This window comes from Cyclopterus lumpus, chromosome 4, assembly GCF_009769545.1.
Source record: "Cyclopterus lumpus isolate fCycLum1 chromosome 4, fCycLum1.pri, whole genome shotgun sequence".
NCBI classification, from domain to species: Eukaryota; Metazoa; Chordata; class Actinopteri; order Perciformes; family Cyclopteridae; genus Cyclopterus; species Cyclopterus lumpus.
Genome location: NC_046969.1, coordinates 14,421,353 through 14,439,228, shown reverse-complemented (window position 1 = coordinate 14,439,228; position 17,876 = coordinate 14,421,353). Strand labels below are relative to the sequence as shown.

The 17,876-nt window shown below is 40.4% G+C and overlaps 1 protein-coding gene across 5 annotated transcripts in view; it reads right to left on the bottom strand.

Moving 5' to 3' along the window:
* Window positions 1–17,876, bottom strand: part of mast3b (microtubule associated serine/threonine kinase 3b) — a 31,361-nt gene extending 13,485 nt beyond the window's left edge. Inside the window, exons 1-9 of one of the 5 annotated variants that reach the window (XM_034530188.1) lie at window positions 17,757–17,876; window positions 17,052–17,191; window positions 14,467–14,556; window positions 6,994–7,082; window positions 4,931–5,003; window positions 3,106–3,126; window positions 2,442–2,520; window positions 1,400–1,557; window positions 42–117 (exon numbers count right to left, since the gene is read on the bottom strand). In XM_034530188.1, coding sequence (XP_034386079.1) covers window positions 42–117; window positions 1,400–1,557; window positions 2,442–2,520; window positions 3,106–3,126; window positions 4,931–5,003; window positions 6,994–7,082; window positions 14,467–14,556; window positions 17,052–17,098 — 633 coding nt within the window. In that variant the 5' untranslated portion in view covers window positions 17,099–17,191; window positions 17,757–17,876. Of the gene's footprint in view, window positions 1–41; window positions 118–1,399; window positions 1,558–2,441; window positions 2,521–3,105; window positions 3,127–4,930; window positions 5,004–6,993; window positions 7,083–10,398; window positions 10,829–14,466; window positions 14,557–17,051; window positions 17,428–17,756 lie in introns of those variants that run through there. The other 4 variants (XM_034530189.1, XM_034530190.1, XM_034530191.1 and 1 more) reach the window with 4 other exon arrangements.

Genomic DNA, 17,876 nt, shown 5'->3' with positions numbered 1-17,876 from the left:
GTCTTTGCTACACAAATGTTCAACAGTGTTCTTGTGTGTACCTTTGGAAAGCGTTCTCTGTAAACATGGTTCATCATGACAATCTCATTATCAAAGGAGACACTTGATCGCCCGGGGCTGCAGCAGAAACAAAACAACGGATGAGTATATTTTAATCGATCAACAAATACAACTCTCCACTAAGCTAGAATGGCGTGTGAAAGTGGTTAAGTCAACGAGGCCATCACAGTCATCTAGAGATGATCAAAAGTCAATTCAGTTCAGCCCACCCAAACATATACGCATCGAATCTAAAATCACAAATTTGGTTAGACTGAAAGAAGTTGTTCGAGGTCAACATCTACACTTTATTTCTCAACCTGCCAAAAGCAATATTGATTCAGCAGCTCTTAAGGTGTTAAAGCTACAATCGGAGTGGATTTCGGTTTTAATGTTTCTACACCAACAGCAGAGGTTTCTTCTGGCCAAACAGTGTGAATCATCAACATCCCTCAATTAGTCATTTACTGCAACACCACTTCAGTATTTAGGCCGATGAGACGGGTGTATTAAAAAAAAAAATTAAAAAAAACCTTGCTTGATGAAGCATCACACAGAGCAGATGGTGTAAACCTATCACATGCAAACAGGCTCCCTAAGGCATTTTTTGTCATGAAAGACGCCTCTGTTAGACTAGATGGCTGCTGCCCAACACACACTGCAGCAGCTCACCGTGGCTCTCTGCATCAGCCCCCCTAAACCACCCCCACCCCTTGACTACAGTTCAGCAGCTAGATCCCTGAGGCGCTGTTAGCTAGCATGCCCACGCACGGCACACCATGGTGCCAGAACACAGAGCACTCAGGCATCGCACAAACAGCACAGAGCAGAGCCAACAGACAAAAGTTGTCAAAAGCACACAGCTCGGCAGTCAGATCTCCACCCGCCTGCCGGCCAACACGCATGTGTGATCCATCCGAGGCACTTCAGACGCCAAATGCCATGTTTTCTTGTGAATTTTTCCTGGTCATACTGAAGCACAGGCATGTTGACATATAAGAAGCAACCAGTACTTAACGACGCCAAAGACCTCATGAACAGTGCAAAACAGACAGTCGTTGTTCAGAATTAATCTAAAACGTTGTTATCGGCAACAAAGAGGTAGTTAATCTCTCAGGAAGGATTACTGCATTGCATATGTAGAAAATATTAATTGTAGTAGTTTAATGACGGGCCAAGAAATAATATCAAACAGATGCATATACTTGCTTCAGACTGGGTGGTAAAACAAATATTTAAAATAGTCAACACAACTGTAATCCACTAACACTTCCCCTTTCTTAGAGGGGATCTAGGACGTAAGAATACTTGTTTGCCGACAAGACTCAATCCATTGCAAGGTGAAATCAGGATTAGCTACCTAAGACTCCGAGATCGAGGTCGTATGAGGGTTGAGGGCCGCCCATCCTCGTCGGTCATGCTGTCTGTGCTGCGGAAGTGTTTGAATAGGAAGTGCAGCTCATCTTGAGTCGGCTGGTAGGGAAGTTGGTGAAGGCGCTCCTGGGAGGACGAGGAGGACTGCAAGGACAAAGAAGGAACCATCAGTTGATCTAATTAATTTAATTTCTACATTCAACAGGTTAAACTCTTCACCTTCATCATTCATAGAATAGTTATCAAGTGAAAGATGACCTAAACACCTCCGGACGATAATTCAAGTATTTCTTCCAATAATGATGGAAACAATGAGGCCAACAGAGCCGCCGTTATTTAGAGAAATACGTCATTCTTAATGTCTCCTGAGGCATCAAGTAAACTCTTTCAAACTGGACAGGACGTGGTGTCTGTTGAACTTTGAGGCCCATGTGTCCTGAACCAAAGAATGCGAGAGGGACGACATCTGTGAAGTCTCCTTCTAATGCCTCAATATAAAGAGGGCAGTGAGGGCCACTGAAGAGCCCTATTGTCCCCACTGACGTCTGGGGCTGCACCAGGGTCAAGCCTATAAACTTCTTTACAATAGCTACACATGGCAGACTTTCAACCAACGACCCAGTACACTCTCCCCCCGCTGCAAACTGTTCATTTAAATGTTTACTTGACTTGGAGTACAATTCTGGTCTGCAAAACACATATTTTGACATGTTTCCTCCCAAAAAGCATTAAGTAATTCAGGATACAAGCTTTTAGAAATACTAAACAAAACAATCAGATTTAAGGCCAAGTTAACATAAAACTCTCTAATGTGACAAACATGCGTTGTGTGGTTTTATTGAAAAATTGACCAAAAATAATGTAACTTTAAGTATTGAATCTAATAACTATAAATGCGATGGAACACAGACTTCATTCGCTGTCCCTTATTGCATAAACGAACATGCTATTTAGACTGAGTGAAGTGTTAGAATCGCCTGGCCAGCTATAGTCCGAGGAGGGAGGTGACATGTTTTGGGATGACTTACCGAGACCGTGGAGCTCGGCGGGTTGGTTCCATAGCCAGAGGAGGGGAGGGATGCCAGGGACCATCTCCGGCCCTCCGCTCTGATAGGAACGGACATGCATGTTACATAAGCTTAAGCAGCATTGGCATTAGTTAGCATTTCATATGTGAAACTCATTACATAACAGGCCACAGAGAAGTCCTGACTACAAGAGAATTAAATTAAAGTCCTTTAATCCAAATCATTCATTAATTTATGTTAATTAAATTAAAATTAATATAAGCGGTATTGAAAACACCCTGGACAGGCCGCCAGTCCTCGATGGACTGGCGGCCTGTCCAGGGTGTCCCCTGCCTTCGCCCTATGTCAGCTGGGATAGGCTCCAGCGCCCCGCGACCCTAATGAGGATAAGCGGTATTGAAAATGGATGGATGGATGGTATTGAAAATGGATGGATGGATATATATATATATATATATATATATATATATATATATATATATATATATATATATATATATATATATATGGTTTCCTCAATTGATTTAAAGCAGCTCTTTAAGCAGGTGATACCTTCACATAAAAGGAGACATTTTGTAGGAGAATACTTTGTTTGTCAGAAAATAAATATTAAACAAGCTTTAAAAGCCAACAGACAGAGTGAGAGAAAATTAAAAGAATCTACCTGTCAGCGCGAGCCAAGTGACTGAGATCACAACAGCAACAAAGAGGAGAGAAAAGCAAAAGAAAGAGTTTCAGTGAGTTTTGGGAATCTTACGCAAGTGATCCTGTGACCCCTGGCATTCAGCTGAGGGATTAGTACTGACAATGTTGCCCTCCTTGCCAGTTTTCATTTGCCCAGACACAAGCAAGCTAAATTAAATTAATTTGAGGATGTAGTTTACATAACAGAGACAAATCTTGACTAAAAAGCATTACTAGAGAAAGGATCTCCTCTCCACAATATACAACACAACTGAAGTGGAAAAACCAGCTCACGGTTATGCGTTATAACATTTGGCATGTTGTTTGCAGGCAGAGAAACAATTAAGTTATTTCACAAATCACAGCATCAGTAGTGCTAACTATCCATATCTGTAACCACTTGCTGTGAGAATGAGCAACAATTTAAGGAGTGATGTTAAATAGACCAGGACAACTTCACAACGTGCATTTTAACTGCGTACACAATAATATATGTACATTATTTCTATGAGTTTTAAGAGCCTCATTAAACAACGATATATAAAAAGAGATTGTTTACTGGTTGTTCTGCAGGGCTTTTCGTTTTTATTACTGCAGCTGATGGATGCAGGACGTTTGAGGCCAAAACATGCTTATTTCCAATTCTCTTGTTCCCATCGTACTTTAGGACAAAGCACCTGAACTGCTCATGAGTTTTTAACAACTGTTCTTGGGAGTCTTCAAGGTGCCATCTCACTTGTAGGCTACACAAGCCTGGAGCGAGACAAACCTGTTGCCATGGGAAACAGGTTGAATGATGCGAGTGGGCTTCGGGGGGTACCCTCTATCTAACTGCACTCATCTTGCTGTCGGCTACAAGGAGGCCTGGCCGAGAGGAAGGTGTGAACGCTTACTGCTGTTTCTCTGCATCTGCCAGACCCCCCCACACACACACACACTTTTTTTTCCTATTATTTGGGAGTTTTTCCTGATCCGATGTGAGGTCCTGGGACAGGGATGTCGTATGTGTACAGATTGTAAAGCCCTCTGAGGCAAATTCGTAATTTATGATATTGGGCTATAAACCGAATTGAATTAGCTATAATTCTTTTTAAATGTATATTTGTACAATAAGGGTTCAGTGTCAGACTACAATGATTAATGGTTTGTAAACAATAGTTACATTGACTGTAGAATCAAATTGGACAGTAGTTCCTGTAACTTTAGCAATTCATCAACAGGATTTGATCAATCAAAGAGATTGTGCAGGGATGCCACACAAATAAATAACTAAATGTGATTAAAAAAAAAAATGTTTTAAAAGTGCTGCTTTTGGTTTATTTAAATTTAAGTATTCTGCAAAACTTCTCATTCTGTAGGGTAACACTTTATTTTATGTAATTAGTAAAGTAAAACAGTGAATAGATGTCTCTAGGAAACTATAACAATTATATATTTTCAAATAATTATTTCCATACAATTGCCAGTGCAGCCTAACAAAGAGATATTTTTGTCAGTGCACAGCAGGTCTGCTGAACATGCAAACAAATGTCATTTGAATGCCTACAAATCAATTCATAATGTTTAAACAGAGCATTATTTTAAAAAGGAAATTCCATTTTACCCTAAAGTTACATATTTGTACATAGATTTCTAAATAATCATAAGAACATTACAGACCACTGAACTCAAGTGTTATTAACAGTTTAAATGGGGGGAAAAAGTCACGATTATTTTTGATCACCCCCCCCCCCCCCCCCGAGATTCTTTAAATGTGACAAAACAAATATATTGCTCCTGAGGGAAAATAATAAGTGCTGACATACCTTCGGGCAAATGGGAAGTTGAGGCAGGCACTGGTCGACACAGTTCGAGGGCTGTCTAGAGGGCTGTTCGCAGCTGAAAAAGCAAAAGACAAAGTTACTTCCGGTACTATTCATAACTGTAATTATAAACGCATGAAAATAGAGAAGAGAAAACCACATGGTGGAACTGTTCTGGGAAGGATGACATCATGTCTATGCAGGAACACTCAATTACTGCAAAACCGGGCGGCATTAAGCAGCACCCCAAACCGTCTTAATTCAAGGCAAAGCCTAGTCCAGTTTGGTCCCACCAGAGTCTGGATGTCTGGGTTCACTGGAGACTGTGGTTCGTTTACATGCAAGTGGTTGAGTAGTACCAATTACAACACGAGAGACCTAATTAGAGCCTGACTGCACTCTGTGATTAGATAAGCCTCGGCATGATTGAGTTCAAAAGGGAGCCCATCCACATACTGCTGGTATGAGGAGCTCTTGAGCAAAACTCTTTTCATAGAGTGCAGCTGCTTCATGGCATTAAGGGGCCGTAAACTGTCTGCACTATTGTTGATTCAGAAAGTTAGACGAAGACAACCGTTTCGACATTCAACCATCTTAATGTTTTCTGTACTTCTATTTCTTCGATCGGATATTAATTCTGAACGTCTCTGAAGTCCAAATTGATAAGCTATAATCATAAAGTTTTAAAACAGTTTCCTTTGGCGACATGAAGCAATGCAGACGGTTGGTCCAGATGTTCTACAGAGGTCCAGAAGCAAATTGCCGCAGCTCGCTTAATTATTGCTAACTTCACACTGTGTATTTTGTGTTATAGCTAATACTTTCATCGGTTTCTCCCGTGGTACTCTCTCTTTCACAGACACACTACCCAGGGTGAGTGTGTGTTAAGCATGAACACGGATGTGCATACAGGATGTATGTTTTTGGATCTGGAAAAAAATAGGGAACAGGGAAAGACCGAGAGATCTAAAGAAGTGAAGCGCGAAAGCAAATTTATACATGTTCAGGTCGGAACGGTGATGGAAAATGACAGCCTCAATTCTGTAAAAAAGACGGTCAAACTAACTGCTCTGTTGTTACATTTATACACTAGACATTATGAAAAGAGTGTGCAAGAACTGACTTCAATATAAACGCGACCAGGGACAAACTTCAGAATAAAGGTGACCTTCCGGTGAACACGATGGGTAATTTCACATTCATTCATTTAATAAGTCAGTCAGTCAGTCAGCCTGTCAATAATAACTATAATAAAATGAAACAACATTTAATAAATATTATTAAATTTATAAATATTAAATAAAAAATAAATTATTCTAAACAACCACCTGCAAAAGACATTTTTTGGTTAAGTGTGGATAATTAGTCCAATTTATGAAAACATTTCCAAAGATCAGTCTGACTTCAAAATGACAGTACAGCACTTGAGAGCATTCAGGTAAATATACTGGTAATGATAATCTACATAAGAGTTTAATCATACAGTTAATATGAAATAAATATATTGTATATCACGGCATAGCCAAAGAAATATTGAGATATTATTTATAAGCCATATCGTCCAGCCCTATCTCCATGTCATCTGAATATGTCTAATTATTCTGTGTTGCAGCTTAATAGTTAGAGGTGAACAAGCTTAATCTTGTATTAGTGAGCATGCAGTAAGACGCCCAACAGCGTACAAATATTATCATGAGAGGAGCTGATACTTTAGCAGTATGCTCCATGACTCAAACAGTGATATGTTTACTTGCAACTTCATTGATGTAATTAATCAAACAGTCAAAGCTTCCATACTGCCAAATTCTAACCTTAAATAACAACATTGTAATACCTCACAAGTTCTAGTACTGAGTGTGTGTTCACATAAAACCTGTGTGAAGCTCACAATTTCATCTCCATGTAAGAAAAAGTCTATTTAAACCTACTTAATAAAAACAAGGCACATGAACATTGAATACTGACTGGACTTAAACAGTATGGGCACGCAGAAGAGCAGATGAGTCCATCCTGCTAAGTATGAATAAACAAAGCTGTCAGATTGGTTTCTTTCAAGAAGATCTTACCAGTGTGGAGTGAGAGCGGGGATAGCGGGCGGGACAGTGTGGGTGACGGGGTCCCGACACCGAGACTCTTCCTGTTGCTGCTGCGACAGCTGGAGCACCAACAGGAAAAAAAGAGAGACGTCAACACTGACTGCCAGCCTCATCACACAACACTCATCTGCATCTCTTATCACAACTTGGATGAAATTGTCTTAGTGGTCATTTTCATGACCTGTGAACTAGTTTAAGCTGTTCCAACACCACAGTGGAATTTTAACCATTAGAAAAAACAATTAGAAAATACGTTTGTGATTTCCCCCCCACGGTTAACTTAAAACAGCCTCCCATTGGAAACATGGGTAAACTAAGCTATGGAGGGTTATGATCATGTTTCTGTCCGGCTATTTGTTTCTGTTAGATTCATTATCTCTACACTAATCCTTGTGCACAACAACATGAACCTGTGTTCTTTTAAGGCGAGTGTAATCATTTTTGGTTTATCCACCTATGATTAAACATTTGAGTCATACATTGGTTCAGCTTGTATTTATATCTAAGTGTGTGTTTGTGTGCTTATTGAGCAGCAGGCTAAGGACACAGAAGACATTGTATGACAGAGGGCCGATTAAGAAGACACGTCAGTCTGTCATCCGCTGTCATGGAACTGAATTAGCCTGAACACCAAAACACATCAGTGTTTGTGTGCCAACCAGAAGTATGATGGCTATGAACTGGGAGTGGTGGAAATAGGTGGGGATGTCCAGTGGTTCAAGCACTACAATTTGCCATTTTGACTTTTACAGAAAAAATATTCAAATGTTCCCATAACCCAGTTAAAAAAAAATGTTGTTCTAATTTAGTTTACTTGCAATTAATTTGACTATATTTTAGTTTGTTAGAAGCCTATCGTTTAAACAAAGGCATTTCCCACAACATGTTGTCAAAGTGTCCTTGAGCAAGACACTGAACCTCCAGTTGCTCCCCGGGCGCTTCACTGCAGCACACTGCTCCTTAATAACTACGGATGGGTCAGATGCAGAGAAGAATTTAACACTGTGTACATCATCATTATTATGATGATGCTTTTAACCAGAGGAGACTGGATATGCCTTACAAAGAACGGTAACAGATTAAAATCATATTTGTTGTATTTCAGTTCAATTTTAAATTTAGAATAATTATTTTAATTAATAAACAGGATTATTGCAGGTGTGTTCACAAAACTTTCTAATGCACTATTGATAAAATGTACCACAGAGACCGGTCTTCAAAAGAGGGCAGACCAGTTTACCGTCAGATGGACGCCCAGATAAACAAGGGTGTGAATGGTAATTAACACAGTTCTGGCAGTGCCACACTACAAGTCACAATATATTGTATTTTAGAAAGATATGCCAATATGAATCACTTTCTCAACTTTCTCTAATAATTTATTTTTGTATTCATTGATTTGGTTTGTTCAATAATGTTTTTGTTTTTTTAAGAGCAAAAATGCCAATCGCAACATCGCAGAGGCTAAGCGAACATCTAGAAATGTCTCATTTTAGCCGAACAGTCCAAACTCAAAAGATATTCAGTTTACTAAATTTGAAAAAGAGAAGCAGTCTTGCCAGTTGAGAATGTGCAGCATTTTTCACTACTGTTGAAAATAGTTTGATTTTTTTCCTTCCAGCTCTACTCAATTAATGGTATTGAAAGGTTAGTGGTTTGCAGTTAGTGCTCAGCTTGCTACTCTTTCTATGTCTGCGACATAGACACCATAACAGTGAGACCGTTTCGGACTAGTACCCAAATGCGTCCCATAAATCATCACATTCAGCTACACACTATGGTCCAGTTGGTCGAGCTCATTCATCTCAGTTATCAACCACAAGCAGACAAAAGATTTCTGAAAATCCTTTGAACACTTGCTATTTCTGCAGTTAACAAAAAAACACGTTATGGTCTCGTACAGATTATGATACTGAGCAAGAAGAACCAAGATGTCTTTGTCTCTGCCCACTGAGATTTAACTCCACTGAGGACATTATTTCCGCCTTCAGAGCAGCTCTGCCTTGAGATGTTTACGTAACTAAACTCTAATCTGCAGGCAAATGCATGACACACCAGCATGGCCATGTCAGCTGAAGATGAAAACTGACGAAATACAAAATACAAAAGAGAAAACCTCCTGTCAACAGACTTGAGGTTGAAGGAGTGTGCACACCTACAGCAGCTGCAGGACCATCTTGAGCTACAGATGTCCAAGTGTGTGTGTGTGTAAAGGGCGGGAGGGAGTGTTAAATAATCCTGTGGTCCTGAAAAGAGGGGGCAAATGCTGACCAATGCCATTCAAACAATCCACAGAGCAGATTCTACGGTTCTCAATGGCGCTGAAATGATGTATTCATAATTTATGAATCTATGTCATCTTCTAGGCAAAAATGCTTCACATAGTCTGGTTCCAGCTTCTCAAATATTTTCCATTTTCATATATTGAATATACTTGAGTTTTCGATGGCTTGTTGGACAAAACAAAGAATTTAAAGATCTCAAACTCACAACTCAATAATTGGTTGCAGACCTAGAAATATCATACATTTGCAATTTCCAGCTTCAAAACATGCGAGGATGTGCTATTTTTGTCAGGTTTATATTAATTGATTACATATTGTGGGGTGTGCACTGTTGGTCGGACAAAAGAAGCTATCTCTACACTTTGCATTGAGCTCTGTGAGAATGTAATTTCTGACATTAATCAATAACAAATTATTATTAGCAGCCCGCCCTTGTCCACAACTAACGAAGAACATCATCTATGTAAAGGTCAGTTCATTCATCCAGTGTGGTGGCCTCCATCAGACAGTGAACAGTAAACATGACACACATGTATTAACTAAGCCCTGCAGCCAGTAACTATCCTCACAGATACTAACCACCAAGAGAAAGCGAAAAGTGACAATATGGGCTTTACTTCATATAAAAAGACCCTTTTGTGTCTTTATATAACTTCCACTGGTGTGATTCAGTGAGTCCATCCAAAAGGACTTTATAGACCTGATGTAATGAAAACTACATCCAATTCAAACAAAGGAAAGTGTATGCGATGTCTGGTATTTGAAGAATCACCTTTGAGAATATTACATTTAGAGGAAATACGAGGAAACTGCATGCGATACTCTCCGTTCAGTTCTCTCCCGGACAAAAGCTGTGAATCCATACGAAGTCATGATGAACCAACAGGATTAACAGGGACGAGACCGGAGCTAACGTTAGCTTCTGTTGGGGGTGTTTTAGCACCGCGTCCCCATGAAAGCGTACACCTTCAAAGCTCGGGAGGACCCGCTGATTCAATGATACACGATAGCTTTTTAACACAACAACAAACAGCCGAAATAACCAGTTTAACTAGCTGGTGTTTAACCTCCGCATCCCGACTCTTGATACCTTTTTGAGCGCTTCAGCAAAGCTCCCGGAACAAAATGGGACTTGTTCTGGTTTGGCCCCGCGGACCAGTGGCTCGGATCCGACATGCTGGAGGGGGTTTCTTGCATTTAAAACCCAGTTTTAAAGTGAATGGTGGTTTAAGACAACCGAAGCTCGGGTCTATGTGAAACCCGGTGCCCTGCTGCTGCTCCGCTCTCCACCATCGTCATCTTTCCTCGGCGGTTCCTATTGTATTCAGCCTGCCTCGTGGAGCTGCCGTTACATCCACCGCTCGGCTCCTCGTTCCTGTCCCCGACACATCGCCTCCTCGACGCAGGTTTGTTTTGTGTTGAACCATTCACACTCACTCACGCTCACACACACAGCAGCACACTTAAGTTTGGCCAAAGCACGCGCTGCTGGTTGCGTCTGTTTCTGTACCAGCAAGCTGGAGCACAATGCTGCGTTCAAGTGCTGCTCGTTCCTCAGCGTAGTGGGAAAGTTTAGGACTCCAACTAACCATTATTTATCAAACGAATGCTCGTCACAAGTTACGGTGTTAACGTGACACACAATGCACTTGGTTACACCAGTCTAGTTCAAATGGGATGTTGCTTGTTTTTCACACATTGACAATATTTATTTGTAATTACATTTAGCAGAGAAATGTGACATATGGCGAAAACTAACTTGACTTACACTAGGCTATGACGTTAAGGCCGGGCATTTTTAGGATAGCCTAGCCTACAAGCCGTGATGTAATGTTTGGTTGTGCGGAAACCTGCAGAGCAATTTGTCAAAAATAAATTAGAGTCAGAACCATTGCTATAGAAACAGTCTTTACGTTTACTTCTTTAGTCACTCATGTGCATTCAATTTCCTACAGAACTTGAAAGCAGCTTAAGATGTTGTTGGGTGATACCATGAGGAGTCTGTCAGAGGGAGGATCCTGGCAAAACTTATATACAGTGGTACATTCCAATGCACATGGTACCTCTGGTGGTCATGAAGACTATTTATACCCAGTTTGTCAGTACTTAAATTTAATTCTATACCAGAACAAAAAACATCATGCCTCTACATAGTTAGTGGAATGCTGTATCTGCAGAAGCATATCAGATCAAAAGACGTTTGCTTTTATTTATTTGACTGAAACTCCAATTATTCAAATGGTTGGTTGCTCTGCAAACATTTGATAGAGGTCAACACCTATAAGTTGTGAGGAGTGTCTTCTTAGGTTCAAGTCTCTCACTTTTGAATTGATGTACATATCACAAAATGATAAGAACTGTATGTGTGATTGGTTTGATGATGAAAATGTTGCACATTTGTGGAGTTCACTAGCTTTCCTTTTGTAAACATAATAAGAATCTTAATTTATTCCCTCGTTCTACCATTCTGCAACAGTTCCAGTGTCTATTCAAGACTATTTGAGTAGTAAACATCCATCAACTAGACCCCTGGTTAGAAGAAATTAACAATATAAAAAAAATGCTCTATGGTCTATTTGTTCTTGTGTGGGCTCTGCCATCAACTACTCCCTAATATCTTATTTTATAATACGGGTAGATGAAATCAAGCATTCTGATTGGTTGAGAGGGAGTCACAGGGTGTATGTCCTGTACACCTGTTTACATTCATCTGAGCGTTCCATATCAGTGCACACTCAAAATAACGGGTAGATTTTGCGCGACCGTTAGTTGTCATTTCAAGCAATCACTGCAATCACCTTGGTGTAAACTCTCTCTAATGCTGGGTTGGAAGCAAGATAAATCATGTCAGTTAGTGGACATAAATCCGAAAGCTCCCTTCAAAGCTACTGGGCACAAAATCTCAATGAAAGACAGCGTTGGAGTAATATCCTTGCTGGAGAAGGCACTTCCAATACCGAGCCACCGGCAAAGAGAGCAAGAGTGGTCGATATAATCAGAGAGGAAGGGGACATGACAAACATTTTCCACGGCTAAACAATTAATGGAGATATCCAAATCAACATGAACAAACGTTAAAAACAGCCTAATGTTAGTCTATCGACACCCAAGTAACTCGTTACTTTAGTTTATTAAGTTTAAACAGCATAGGCTATTTAGGTTACGTTTATTAACCTAACGTTGTTATACCCAGTGCCTACGAAGCATTTATGATTGATTTAGAATGTTTAGGCCTAATGTTTAAATTAAATATTATTTTATTGAACGTGTCCCATTGTCATTTTTGTTATTTTAATGGCAACTTTTATAAATGAGCAATGTGAATGAATGAGATGGTGTGAGATCTAGCTAGGCTAACAAACGTGATGTGCCAATGCTGTTTGTCTATTGCCTAGCAACAGCCACACATACGGGGACTATTTTCTCTATGCTACTGAAATGCGATACACAACATTTGGTGGCTAAACTATTTTGTGCTGAAAGGCAGCTTACTTTTTACTTACTATTTATAATGTCATAGGCAACCGTATTATAAAAGCAATAAGCTACTTGAGGCAGTACTGTATCGTCAATAATGTACTGTTCAAGGGTGTTGTTAAGCCTGACAGTACATTATTGATGATACAGTACTGCCTCGAGTACCTTATTGTTTAAGTAACAGACAGTCCAGCCTTTCAATTGCCCAGGCCTTCACTTTTGAGGTGCATTTTAAGTGTTGGGTTCACTCTTATTTTGCAAACAGTACAGCTCATTATCTTTTAAACCCAGATGTAAATGATTACTCGTGTTCATTTGTTCTCACTTTTATATTTTAGACAACTGCTACTTTAAGTTGCCATAACATTAAAATACCAAAAGTGTATTATATGCTTCACTCTCCCCAAACACTTTATATGAATTCTGCACCAAATACCAGTTGTGTCCTTGATGCCATCAAGAGGTTTTGTATCAGAATAAAAGTTGTATGCCGGCAAGCAATTTACTTGCATACAAATATAAAATCTGATGCATAAGAATGAACATGTTTCTGGATGTTGAAACACAGGGAGGTCTCAATGCAAAATGCTGTGAAGAATGATGCCAAGAAATGTGCAATCAGAAGAAATCTGTAAATACTGAGTTTTGTGAAGGAATTCATGTTTATCTCATTTGATTGTTGCATTTCCACTAAATATTTGCTGATATTTCAACTGTGAAAATGGGATCCATTACTGTACAGTGTGGGGTGTGACACCCTAGCACCGCTCACACATCCAGAAACATGCTGGATGCAGCCGCCTCTGTTTGCAGTGTTGCCTTCCTCCACAGCACCCAGCACCGTTGCCAAGCAACCTACATAGACTTAGAGACAACTAATAAATGATGGGTCTTCACCGGTGAAACAGAGCCACCTTTATATAGCAAAGAACAACTCAGACTTATTGCATATTTCCTTTCTATCCATATTTATTCCATTTATGATCCGCAATATTTATGGAGTTATTCTGTTTTATCTTTAATTATAAAACCACTGAGGTTGTTGTTAAAATGTGTTAATGTCAATGAAGTTAACATTACAATCACACCACATGGTCCATTTAGTAGCTGTGCTGGAGCTTTTGATCATATGACATTGTGTTCCTCAGCAGATTTAACCCAGCTGTCATATGTTCAAATTACAAGATCGTGTGACAGGTTTCAAAGCACAAGAGTCAATCATTATTTTTATTTTTATTTAAATAATAACCAGATAATAAAAATATATTATTTTGAAGCAACAGCCAGGACCAAAGTCTCATGAATGTCCTACATTTCTTGTGACATAAATAATGTCAGGATTAAGCCAAAAAGCTATCTCTGTCTCTACAAAATGCAGCTGCTCGACGTTTAACTAGAAGAATAACATATATATCTGCCCTGTTTTAGCCTTTTTTCATTAGTAATCAGTTTAAGAATAGATTTTAAAATTGTACTTCATGTACTTCAGCCCAAGACTTGTCCACCAGTGCAAAGATGTGGCACATGTATGTGTTTAGGCTTTACCTACACAGACTCCTTGTTATGTGGATACATGTATTGTTGGTTTTATAGTGAACGTTGAGGAGAGACTTTTTAAAGAAAAAGGCACTTAACATGTTCAGTACATAGAAACGATCTGTGTGTGACCTGGCTGTCTTACCTCCAGGGATGAAGGGTTTGTAAGGGGCTGCAGGGGCTGCAGGGGCTGCATGGGCTCAGGAGAGTGGGGCTCTGGCATGTGGGCGACAAACTGTAAGGCAAGACATGTTTGCATGGATTAGTGCGCTGACTCAGCACCTCAGCACACCAGCGTCTGTCAGCAGCAAAGCTTCAGTCCGGGGTTAGAGGTTGTTGCCTGCCTCTCGTTGGCAGACACCAACAGCCAACGGTGACAGACATTCGTCGGCTGTGTGCAGGGTGATGCTGCGGCCTCTCTGTTAGCAGTGTTTGTTACAGGCTGGTTGGTTGCAACACTGGGTGCATCTGATTTGTCGGCTTCTAACCTCTCCTGAGCTTTTACACCATAGGAAGTTGGCAGATGGGTGTAAACACACCAGAAAGGAAATCGCACGTGTTTACTAAACATCTAATGCAACCTTTAACAGTGTTTGGGAGTGTCTGACATCTGACAACCCCACTATATGGTATGATGTTGGGGCTTGACTTCAGCTCCCCAAGAACAATACGCTTAGGGGGAGTCCTGCACAAAATATGTACAGTCTACAATTTCTTAATGCTCTATTTCTGCATCAAAATATGCATTCTTAGCCATCCTAGGCTATAGCTTCCTGATGCTGACCCAGCGCATTAGCTGTTTTCTATTGATTTTCCTGCTCAGATTTAAGCTCTGCTATTGTCTCAGTGCTGCAGAGGCTTCTCGGTGCTAAACACAGCACTACCAAAAGCACTAATGAATGTGTTGTCATAGTAATACAGGAAGGATGGTAGGAAAACAACTCCTTGCACAAAGACTCCTTATTCTGTAGTGTCTGCTTATAATTCGACAACACATGCAACTCATTACGTTGTATCTCTCCCTCAGAAACATAAACCAAAGCTCTCGACGGCGCTTGAGTAAGTAAATCGTCCATCATTTTCATTTTTGCATTTCCATTTTGTCGGCACTTCATCGACACTCCTGTCCAGAGTGTAAACTGATTACGAAATGTCAGACTGAATCATTGGTGACTTCATTTCTGATGTGCAAAGATGTTCAAGTTGTACAGGTAGCTTTAATAAAATTAAGTACAGTGGCCGCTTCAGGCTTTTGTGGGAAGATAGTGGCAGGATTGTATTTACTGCTAAAATGGCAAGAACATGTAGAATTGTATTTAGAAGTATCATCAAATTCCAAGATACTTTAGTCACGTTGTTGCATGAATAAAATACTATAATTTTAAATAAAAATCTCAAAACAATGATGGTGCTTTAAGACATCTTTACGAAACATGTGCGTCTTGAAAATAGTATATTGTGTCCCTGAATACTTGCAAAGCACAATTTTCAGTAGTAAGTAGTCTGAATACAATTCAACAGTTGTATGCCATGCTTGTCGTTTTTGCACTGCTGGGGGTGAAACCGCCCATCCTAAAACCTACATCAGTGATCCATTTCAAGGAGATATGTGTCTGGACTAATGCGTCCATGAACAGCCACCAATAAAACCCTGAGGAGCCCCTCCCTGCTTGCCGAGCGTGAATCCTCCCCTGTATCTCTGCGCGGGAGCAGCTATAAGAGCCTAACAATTAAATTGAAACAATATCAGCACTTGCTTAGCTTAGATCATCCACGGAGGAGGAAGATGGATGGATCAGAGAATGGGGATGTGAGGGAGCTCCTACGCCTTTTGGATCAGCATCTAGTGGGCAGCAGGTACCCCCCCCCCTTCCTTTTCCACAAAAAAAGGACTACATTCAAGCTGGAGGAAGCCGTGGGCGGACATAAGACTGCAGCCATGTCCTTTGATGGAGATAGGATTCACAGATTGCCAAATATATGGAAATAAAATATCTGTTTTTCTAAAGACAGAGCCATGTGTCTGTCTTGGTGCTGTGAGGGGGAGCATGTGATTCATGGACTTCATGTGAAGTAAAACAAACACAAAACATCACGAATACAGAACTTACACTGAGGCATGAGCTTTACCTCAGAAACATTTGGAAGGATCTGTAAAACTGAACAGTGTTCCCACCGATATTTAAACTGCCTAAAACGTCAGAAAGAATAACTCCACCTCCTCATCTTCACAAGTTCTCATTTTTGTCAGTGGTTTGGTTTTACAAGTTAAAACATGAAGTGTGCCAACAGGTTCACTTCACGACTGGCAAGCTGGATTTCCCTACATCCAGTGGGTTCAATTATTTAAAAAAATTAACAGACAGGCAGAGAAACTGATTCAACTGCAGGGAGTTATATCGGGATAATACCGATAATACATTCCTGCTTTAAAAATTAACTAAATTCAAACATAAACTGTGAGTTGTTTACAAGATACTGAAGAAAGAAAATGTCATCGACCTGGAAGAAAACATTTCGATCAGCATATACAGGCTGTTATGATAGCAGAGCTGGTGACTGCGTGGCATGGCTTGAACTGCAGCCAGTGTGTTGACATTAAGACAATATGGACACATACATACAATTATTAGTTCACTCTAATTATAACTTTAAATTGACAACAGTTTCATATGAAAGCTTGTGGTTTGACACCTGCACCAGAAGATGAAAGTAAAAAGCAGAACTTACTCCAGCGTCAGGGAGGGGATCTTCAGTTTATCTCTTCTCGACTTCATTCTTGCTGATCACCAAGCCGGAGCTTCCCTTCACCGCACGGCACCAATCGGTCTCACGGCCGGCTTCCAGACACTCATCGCTGCGCTGGGTGACTAAAAATAAACCATTAAACAGAGTGTCGTTTACCAGCGTCTTCAGTGGATTCCGAAGAGATTTCCCGTAGGAATAGATACAATAAAATGCAATAAGTCTAAAAAGAGAAAAAGCGACGCGCCCATGGAGTTCTCCGCGGTTTCGCCTCTCTTCTGTCTCCAAGGCGCACCAGAGATTGACTGCCACAAAACCGAGGGAGCAACGGGTCACTGCTAACCTCCATGTGACTGGTGGAAGGGAGGGAGAAAGGGGGAGTCTATTGGAAGGGGTGGCTTAATCAATTTGGCCTGTGGGTGCCAGTCAACGCAGGTTGGGTGAGGGCGAGGGGAAAAGTTCGCGTTGGGGCTGAAATATAATTCACAAACCTAATAATTCCATTTCATATAACATAATGCATCATATAGCGTATTGTAGACCTCGTATGTGTTTCTTTCATTGCGCCTCTTTTTTTTGTTGCTTATCTGCGCAATACCACAATGACACGACACCAAAGTCAACGTTTTCACTTGTATTCTTTGATGGGATGTCTGCTTCCTCTATGAATCCATTAGCCTATATTTCTACCTTTTCGCTGAAACAAAATGAAGCTGAGTCGTGAACACTGGCAGGCTGCTGGTCGTGATGAGGCTGGGGAATACCTCCGCTGGAAACCGTGACAGCTGCCACACATGGTGCGTTTCTCAC